This window comes from Dendronephthya gigantea, unplaced genomic scaffold, assembly GCF_004324835.1.
Source record: "Dendronephthya gigantea isolate DGI-Jeju-01 unplaced genomic scaffold, DenGig_1.0 000032F, whole genome shotgun sequence".
Classification (NCBI taxonomy): domain Eukaryota; kingdom Metazoa; phylum Cnidaria; class Anthozoa; order Malacalcyonacea; family Nephtheidae; genus Dendronephthya; species Dendronephthya gigantea.
The window spans coordinates 473,144-483,385 of record NW_021163042.1 but is presented as its reverse complement, the minus strand read 5'-3'; the positions used below and the strand labels follow the sequence as shown (position 1 = coordinate 483,385).

Here is a 10,242-nt window from a genome sequence, read left to right as displayed (position 1 = left end):
TGTAAAAAACCACTATAGTATCAAACAATACAAAACAATACAAAACACCCCCGAACGATGCGGAATATATTGCTCTATTAATATCTTGCACTGATGTATATATATATATATATATATATATATATATATATATATATATATATATATATATATATATTTCGTGATTAAATGAAGGTATAGAATCAAAGCCTAAAAACGCCTATACATGCAGTATCATCTTATGATAAAGTGTTAAAAACACAGACATGTTCGACAATTAGCGGGATCATGCAGTCTAACATCTGTATCCACATGAAAGGGGGCAGTTGTTTTGCATGTATGTCTTGAACTGCTGAAGCTGGCAAAAGCGGTTTTCACTCCACCGTTTGCAATGTTCGTTTTTGTCATTATAGCAATCTAAATAATGAAAAAAAAGTTTTACTAGTTGCTCAGTCTATATTATAGTCATGTAATTCATTATTCCAATATATTTGCACTGTACCAGTGATTACTAAATACTATATGTAAAACTTTATTAGAACACGCTAAGCTCCTCATGCAACTACGTTACTCCGGGGACCGGGGGTATATCATTTTCGTCCCGGTCACGTGCATGCATGACAATATTTTAAGCTCAGTACTGTGACAATATCTTAAAGAATAAAACCTGAACGCGAATCACTCGAAATTTTTTTCAAAATCCATGTTATGGACATAGTATGGATGCTATAGTTGGAAATAATATGGAACTATAGATATAGTATATGGAAGTATACAATATCCATATAATAATTGCCATTTTCATAGTATGCATCTAAAAAAATTTCCAGTGAATCATCGTATTGAATGAATGAAAGCATAAAGCATTTAATGAAATACAAGTAACGGATATTGTACTTACTGTGACTGAATGCGAGCTTGTAGGCGACAGTAACTATCTCAGTATAGTTATATTTAATATATAATTGCATATGGTTCCTCACTGTCCGTCCTATCGGGATTAGTTCTGAATGAAATTGTAAGTTTGCTTCCTGTAACATTCCTGTGCATTGAACAAGTATGTGAGCCCAGATCTCCTTTAGTCTATGCCCCCGGCCGGAGAAACTACCTCGTTTCCACCCCTCCCCCTTCCGCTCCCGCTCCTGAAGATATCATTATGCCGCTACTATATTATAATGAATTCCAATCATGATAAAATCAGTGAACTCCGCAGGTATGTAGGCTACTATACTCACGTTCTTTGCAGGTTTTACAGCAATTCTTTTTCATAAACGAGTAATATCTATTTCCATTATATACTAAGCAGTGGCGTTTCCACGTCTCACACTTCGAATGTAAGTTCCGAGTACATACAGCAACGCTTCCTATATATTTGAACATTAAAATACAGACTATAATGTTCGATATATAGTGGTTCCCAGAGCCACCGCTCACCATACATATGTCAGAATGCCTTAGACTTAGAGACTAGATTTTGCCATCACGGGGGAAACACCATTCATACGAAAATCCAACAATCTTTCTAGGATTAGATCAAACCCTTTCCCAGGACATTTTCATTGGCTTTGCTTAACAGGGTGCTTATCAGAACATTAACTTTATAAATTGAAAGTTCAATTGAATTTAACTTATAATTACGTCTTTCCGTCTCGCATCTTGCTCCTGTGTACCCAGAAGTACATCTGCAAGTGTAACTATCGCCATTGTTCCTGCATACCCCGGAATTCAAGCAAGGAGACGAATTGCAGGGTGATACTATAATAAGAAGGTGAATCTTATTATCTTAATTGGAACACAGTGTAACATCATGCACGAGGTACTCCAGGAGGTATTCTGCATGCTCCCAGCGGACTACGAAGGGCATAGACGCATTGGAATTTCTCCTACTCATACTATCATCTATATCTTTTTATATGTCTAAACTCTTCCAAAATCATTCTATGTTCTTCCCAATTGACGTACTCTCTTCAAACGTACTGCAGGTATAATGTCTTGCGTAAGGTATCGAGAAATTATGACTTATAGGACTTTGAGACCAATCATTTGTGGAAGACCGCACTCAGAAGAGTGAGCAAAAACGTCCGATGCATGATGCGTCCTGTTTTTTTTAGTATACACTGCTGTTATCAGTTTTCAGGATAAATCTATACATATACATATGTTTTGAAGTTTGAATATTATACCTCTTCTTTCACATCGCGTCCCAGTGTACCCAACTGTACATGTACAACTATATCTATTCCCAATGTTCGTGCAGGTACCTCTGTTCAAACATGGTGATGAACTGCAAGGCTTAACTGAAAAGAGACGATATGAATTGAAATATTTTAAGGCTATTGGCATCCGTATGAAAAATAAAAAATACATAATTCACAAACAAATTTACGCTATACTTTTTATAGAACCATAACTCGAGAAAGTCGTATTTGCACATGAAAATATTTGATGTTCGTCCCTTCGCTCACGCTTTATAACAACAATATTCCATATTTTTAAATGAATATTGTATTAAATTATGGTTGCATTTGATGCGACCTATAGAGAACTCCAATGGCAATGCAACCTGGTACCCAGGGTCTACCGCGAAGTCGGTATTAAACGGCTGAATGTAAATAATTGTCAGAGACCCAAAACTAAACTAAATGTGCATGTATATTGGTTATTAATCTTATTATAACAGCAGATGTCGTAGAGAAAATGTCGTACCCAGAAAAGTCTCTGTACTCAAAGTCTTATACTCACCCGAAGTATATCGACGACAGGTTGCGCAACACCTTCGCTTCATGAAGTCTCCATAACCCTTTTCAGGATTACAGAAACCATCCTGACCCCATTTACTACAGCGGGTATCTTTATCATTGACACAAACCTGAGCTGTTTGAAAATATACATGCAACGGTAAACATCAGTTATTTGGAGCGGCTCTAGCCTAATAAAATCCAGTTCTAACAACCAGTAGAGTAATCACCAGTTCGCCAAAGACCTCGTGGGAAGGCAATGGAAGTTATTTCATCTTATTTAGACCATATACATGCGTAAAAGAGTGCTAAGAGGTTTACCTTCCCTATTTTCACACCTTGTTCCAGTGTATCCAGACGTACATCTGCAAGTGTATCTTTCCCCATTGTTGCTACATACCCCAGCACACGGATTAGAACTACATGGAGACTTGACTAGAAAAAAATAAGAAACGAAATCGGAGAAGGTATTATATAATTATATCATTCGCCAAAGACCTCGTGGGAAAGCAATGGAAGCTATTTCATCTTATTTAGACCATATACATGCGTAAAAGAGTGCTAAGAGGTTTACCTTCCCTATTTTCACACCTTGCTCCAGTGTATCCAGACGTACATCTGCAAGTGTATCTTTCCCCATTGTTGCTACATACCCCAGCATTCAAACACGGATTAGAACTACATGGAGACTTGACTAGAAAAAAATAAGAAACGAAATCGGAGAAGGTATTATATAATTATATCATTCAGACATCATAATTAGTGTTCAACATCTACTAAGGGGGATTATAGGTACCATACCTATAAGGGATCTATTTGCACATTCCCCACTTACATCACTGCAATGTATGACTTTTTTCTATTTCTATGCGCAATCACAAATTACTGACACCACTTTCTAGGAACATCATGCAAGGATACTTGATCATTCAGAAAGTGATCAACATTTTAACAATGGAATTGGATTATTCAAAGAAGTAAATTACATTATTTTTTATCACTTGTACTTTTTTCCCGGTTGGATTCATTGTATCGAACTGTACCGAACAATTTCTGGTTATTTCTGGCTCAACCTTCACCGTGAACTCACCGTTACAATTGTATAGAAGTCGAGCTTGTTTTTTATCCAGTTCGCTCAATCTATATCTCTGCCCCAGTCTTACGCCATTCTTATTCTTATTGCGCTTGATTGAAATTGTGGATGATCTTCCGTCTTTAGAGAAAGCTTTTGGCCCATAATGCATCACGCTTTCATAATCATATTCGACACCAAGATCATCAATTCTTGACGATGTGTATTTTTCAAAGTTAAATCTCATAGCTATTATAAAAAAATTGCTGTATTAGAGTTGTTGATACAAGTACACCAATAATCGTGATTTTGAGCTTGTCGGCTACGGGACTAGACAGATGAATATTTTCTATCAGTCCTACGGGATCTAGGAAATTTAAACGGAATTTGATTCATACCTGGTAGAATATTATTCCAGTGAATGTCTATGTATTCGTCTCTGTCAGTGCGAGACTGTTCGTGCCAGAAACCCATTGCGTGACCTACGATTATATACACAAGTGTTTCGACAAGAAAAAAATTGTTTTGAAATTAATTGGGCCCTGGTTTCTAGCAGTGTGCAACACATTATACAACATACCCTGAAGAGAATCAGTTTAATATTTTTCCACGCAAACTTGGTCGGATTATAACTCACCGATTTCGTGTGTCACAACACCAACGTAACCGCATCCAGTTCCAATTGATATCAACTGGCGACCTCTTTGACGACCCACTCTTGAATAACAACTGCAGAGAAAACGTTGGTTATAATTCTTATATTATGAATATGATACAATAGTTTTAACTGTAAAAATTACGTAATTCAGCCTTTAGGCTGCAAAGTAATTTTATTAAATACAAATACAAATACAAAAAATACAAATATTATATAAGCTTCAATCGTGACATACATGTCACCGTCAGTTTTCACCAACTTAAACTCGATTCCAGGCTTTCACTCTTTTTGGAGGAAAGATCCTGGTAGATGATCAGGGCAAATCCTGAGATGAAATGGATATTAAAGTTTTTCTTTGTAGGACAGGCATGTGGAGTTTTAGTTTATCTACACAAGAGGTATATATAGTTTTGACTATATCTTTGTCGGCTGAATAGCCGTTTTCCAGATGTCGCACAGAAACGTTTTAGGACCCTTTTTCATTCAGTCTTCTTTCCCACGACAAGCATGGGACTATAGTATATAATTTGGATGAATATGATTCTGGATGAATATGACATAATGCAACAACGCCTACCCCTCTCCTTTGATGAAACGAATGTAGTCCCGTGGTCTTTTTGAACTATCCAGATTGTTTATGTCCCTCCACTTTCCCATGCATGGTAACGTATCTTCCCAGTGCTTAATTGCTGCGAGAATCGCTAGTTTTGCAAACTCTGGAAACAATAAGCTTGCGCAATTAGGCTATTATACTTTAACTGTCATTGTATAATGGTGACAAAAATTGATGCCTTGGTCCCTTGGAAGGTATCAGTCACAAGGATCTTGATCATTATCGATTATCGGCTACTGTCACTCCTCAAATGTGTTAACAAATCATCAGACACTGTTACACTTACTTCCTAAGTCACTGCTTATTACGTAAGCTATCTTTTTAGGCTGCCACAATCTTGTAGCAAGCTTTTTCATCACAGCTCGTTTGCGTCTTCCCGCTCCACCACCATTAACTATGTCCACGACATCACGCTTATTCATCGCAATATCACCTTGATAGAGAAACTCCGCTTCGCCGCTTCGTACATGTGTTTGGCCTAGAGTTAAATTGAAAATGGCTTAAGTCATCTTTAATAATAATGATACACAAGAACGTTTTGTCCCTAAAGATGTGCAGTGAGTTAATTTTGCTCTATTAGCCAATAACTTAACCGTGAAAAGTACAGAGCGGTGTTTCCATGGAAGAGGAATATACGTTCATTGTCCGTAAGTTCGCAAATAACACTTACGCCTTGCCTGAACATTGGCCCTCAGTATTATATCAAACAAGGATAGTCGAGTACTGTCAGCGACATGAGATGATTGAGATCTGCCATCCCTCATGGTTGACATCGCGGTCCACAATGCCTGCCAGTTTGCTTGATCATCTCCAATGCTTTGGGCACTGTTGGCATTTGCGTTTTGAGCTGAAATGTGCATGGAAAAGAATTTCGTTAATTAATATGATCTACTGCGCATGGTATCCTCACTGAAAGTCTCCTCGTGTCACAATAGTATTTCCTAAGGCATCCGCGACCTTTACGAAGACATGAAAGACGTCGAGGTTATAGCTTACGTGCAACAATACAGTGCATAACGACGGGTTGCTATTTTCTTACAAGACAAACCGCCAAAAATTTTAATAAACTAACTCAAATTACATTGACTTTCAAGAAAGCCCTGTAACATATCTGTTGCAAATTGTATTGATGATCAGTATCAGATTTTGCACTGAGGTTTGACCCTTCCACATGGAATTACACCTCAAAATTACACAGGGACAGTCGAATCGAAGCGAATGAGCTTCATTGACAATCAGTGTTCTCCCTTGGAGCCCAGTAAAGATCATCTCTTATTGATCCAACATTGGTACCACAGGTAAAATAAGGATTGAAAGCAAAGACTGAGGGCGAAGGAAGCCCCTGGAAAATATTTTTCCTCTACGGCTTATCAAGTCCGAGAACTCAAATATGATTCAGATCAAGTATCACATATTCTTTTTCATTACATAAATCTCGCCTAGATGTTTCAGAAAAACACCTGTCACGGGTGGAAATAAAATTTGTTGCCTATCAAATCATCAAATCTTGCAAAATTTAAATGCTTTAATTTTACGCTCAAATGTACATAAAATTTCTAAGAATAGGCCGCACAATGTGGTAAACTCATTCATCTTTCAACCTCAGGGCATAGTCAGATTAATGTCGTTACTAATCAGCGCGCATTATGTGCAAATTACGTACAGACGATTGACACAATTTCCTACAATTGTTATCGTTAGTCATCACTCAACAGGGCAACCAAGGTTGTTCCCATCAGAGTCACTATACCGGAACACCATAGTACATTGTACATTAACGAAATTTCAAGTTCATCCCAATCAGTAGAATTTGTTTTCACCCGCGCGATTATTTCTATTTATCCTCTTCTGAGAATGTAGTTTGTTAGTGCGCAAGCAAGTATTTCCACAGTACCTGCAGTACCTACATAGGCATGTACCTGCATTAAATCACTATGTAATCAACAACTACACATAGCTTATAAACTGTGGCGTCACAAGCTAACATGGAACCATAGATGGAACTGTTTGAGCCCTGGTTTTCGTAAAATAAATACAAAGCCACTCTGTATAAGATAAGGAAACTGTTTCCAGTTGAAAACTTCAGCGAATATAAAACAATATATCCATAAGAATGGATTCATATTTCGATTGAAATTATCTTCTGCACTGATGCAGATATATATCCTTCGAAATCTGCTAAAGATTCGGATTCCATCGCGTCATGCATGCAGTTTCAAATATCTATTTCACTATTTAACGTCTATTTGCGTGTACTTGTCAATTTTTCTATTTAAACGATAAATCCCTTTGGACTAATCAACATTTCCTTTATATATATATAGAATAGGATAAATTTTATTGCGTTATTTTGCGGAAACGAATTAATAATAAATCTACACAAAAAGGTGATTACCTGCACAGTAATTGATGGAAAGTAAAATCGATAAAATAGCTAATGAAATCATGGTCGTCGATCGATCTTTGTAGCGTTAGTCAGGCAGTCTTCTGGCTCTCACGAAACACTGCTGGATGTGATAACTGAATGATAAGAGAGCGTAATATCCCAGGCTTTATAAACAGCTGGAAAAACAATACTTTGTCCGATGCAGGATGTTGAGACAGGAAGAAGGTGTTATCAATGATGACACATGCTCACAGCCACATTGTGGTAGATTACGCATCTCGAAAGATTAGCATACCTTCGTCATCATTACACCAGCTTTGCCAGACTTAGCGCACAAACAAAATCGATCTTCAATCTTCCAGGTTTTCTACACTTATGAACTGACGTTAAGTCGTTCTGCACTTTATAATCTGACGACAGACTAACCTCCAACGGCTCAAAACAGTTAATGTACATACGAGGGACAATTGGTCGCAATGGGGGTATGTACCTGGTCTTGTAATCATGCAAAAGCTGTTGAAGGTCTTTTTTATACACCCTGTTTTATATGTACTGTGCGTATTTTGAATTTCTTTGTTTATTAACAAATAATATATAAATAAAATTGTGGTAGCCGGTAGGCCCGTAAGGAAAGGCTTGGCCTGCCATACCTTCCTTACCTTCCTTACCGCCATACCAATCTTTTGTTCGTGCATGATCCGTCTGGTTGTGGTCACTGAGTTGAGGAAAGACAAACCAAAAACTGGATTTGGCAGGAAATGAAAAACTTCCTGCCTAACCATCATGGCAGACAAAACTTCCTGCCTCACCATCATGGCAGACCATAGGAATGGGTAACATGGATAACAGGGAGTCGGAGTTCCGGAGCCGGAGTTTCGGAGTTGGAGTCCCGGAGTCAAAATTGCGGAGGCTGACGTAATAATATTGGAGAACACAGAGTCACAAATTATGGAAAACACAGAGTCTGTTAAAAATATGGAAAACACGAAGTCACAAATTATGGAAAACACGGAGTCTGTTAAAACAAGTATGATCGTACTATAGTGGGTAACTGCGTAACCGAGTTTCTGAACTGCATTGTAGCTATTTATAATAATGGAGAGGACAATGTATTTCTAATCGTTTGCGTTTACTTATATATAGGCTGAATATTAATGATATGTATATATTATTTGGTGCAAATATATCAAGAATTGCCTGTAACTTGCTTCAAAGGTCAAAAGTAAAAATTCGAACTCCGTCAATCGATGCGGAATATTGCTTAGAATAATTGTGCCAAGTTTCATTCCGATCAAACAAGTAATGCTAGAGCCTTAAAGAGCGTCGCCCTCTAAAAACAATTGTAGATATTTTAGACAAAGAGGAAATTGCATGTGGTAGTTTTGGTGTGATTTAAGGTGATATAAGGACACGTAATGTAGTCAGCTACAACAATAAATCTATGACTTTGAGCAAGAGGCATTATAGCTATAATCTTTTGTTATTGTGTATTCTTTCTTTTATACTATTACTGTGGTATAAAAAATTAGTATAGACTTATGAGCGATCCTTCATTTATGAATATATGTATAATTTACGTTGACTCCGTGTTTTCCAAACATTTATACTCCGTGGTTCCATGTTTTTGGCAGACTACGTGTTTTCCAATATTATTACGTCAGACTCCGTAATTTTGACTCCGGGACTCCGGCTCCAAAACTCCGGCTCCGGAACTTCGACTCCGTGTTATCCATGTTGTGATGTGGCAACGTTGAATCAAAGCTACATATTTATGGCATATGGTAAAACATGGACTGGACTGGACTAGTAAAAGGTGGACTGGACTCATTAGTAAAAGGTGGACTGGACCGATAAAGCCCCGATTAGTAAAAGGTGGACTGGACTCGTTAGTAAAAGGTGGACTGGACTCGTTAGTAAAAGGTGGACTGGACTCGTTAGTAAAAGGTGGACTGGACTCGTTAGTAAAAGGTGGACTCTAACCGGAAGCGCCACAATTCCGGAAATGAATACGTAAACAATATTCAGGGGGGAGGTAAACACTAAAAAGTATCAAAACACTATCAGGCATTCAATATTTTATGATTTCGTACCATTGTACACAAAACAAAGACTTTATTTTGGTTATTTTGCCGTCAATCCATATAATGATTAATATTCTTAACTTAACGGTAAGCAACTCTTCTAACATCAAATCCTTTAATAAATAGTCGTTATATCCACCGTCGGCTCTACGATTTCATACGAAGAGACGGAAGACTAGATATATAATGAGGGTTCACTCTTCGAAATTCCAATAATTTAGCATCAATGATTAGATATATATATATCTACTCTTTGGTTATATCCTTCCCCGGCATAACAACAATGAGAACTAAGAAATTGCAAAGTGCAAGTATTTTTCATAGGCTGTGCTGCTACAAACTATTAAATAAATATATGGGTTTGACTTTTGGCATACTGTTCCAGTACGATTAGCCACTTCGTGATTTTTTTTACTTTTACAATTTGATTTCTTATTTTTCGTAGATTTTCTGTAGGTTTGCATTAATGCATAGTATAAAATATATTTTAGTTTATGTGAACACACAACATGAATATTTATTGCCAAATATTAATACAAATTATTAATATAAAACAATAATTTACCTCCATACGGCTACACAAGATGTGTCTATTTATTTATTTATTAATATCACTGATTTAATACTCAGTGAGTCTTTTGCCAGAACTAGTGCAGATGTCTATTATAAACACAATAAATAAGTTGGATTACAGATTTTCCTTACCTTGTTTTTT

General features: G+C 37.0%; 1 protein-coding gene across 1 annotated transcript; it reads right to left on the bottom strand.

The window, feature by feature from the left end:
* Positions 1-205: 205 nt before the first annotated feature.
* On the bottom strand, positions 206-7,829 carry LOC114524768 (zinc metalloproteinase nas-13-like). Its single transcript, XM_028545947.1, has 13 exons — positions 7,456-7,829; positions 5,731-5,907; positions 5,347-5,538; positions 5,025-5,163; positions 4,427-4,518; positions 4,188-4,271; positions 3,808-4,038; positions 3,292-3,411; positions 2,722-2,853; positions 2,163-2,276; positions 1,618-1,734; positions 1,215-1,343; positions 206-396 (listed from the first exon to the last, which is right to left on the bottom strand). The coding sequence occupies exons 1-13, from the start codon at positions 7,505-7,507 to the stop codon at positions 275-277; spliced, it is 1,701 nt and encodes a 566-aa protein (XP_028401748.1). The 5' UTR covers positions 7,508-7,829; the 3' UTR covers positions 206-274.
* Between the last annotated feature and the right edge of the window lie 2,413 nt (positions 7,830-10,242).

What these genes read in the sequence shown, in the direction of transcription:
- LOC114524768 (XM_028545947.1), bottom strand. Translation starts at nt 7,507, where the DNA reads ATGATTTCATTAGCTATTTTATCGATTTTACTTTCCATCAATTACTGT. An exon ending in AATAAGCAGTGACTTAGGAA is followed by an intron (nt 5,164 to 5,346) that starts GTAAGTGTAACA and finishes TATTGTTTCCAG; the next exon opens with AGTTTGCAAAACTAGCGATT. An exon ending in TGTTGTGACACACGAAATCG is followed by an intron (nt 4,272 to 4,426) that starts GTGAGTTATAAT and finishes ATATAATCGTAG; the next exon opens with GTCACGCAATGGGTTTCTGG.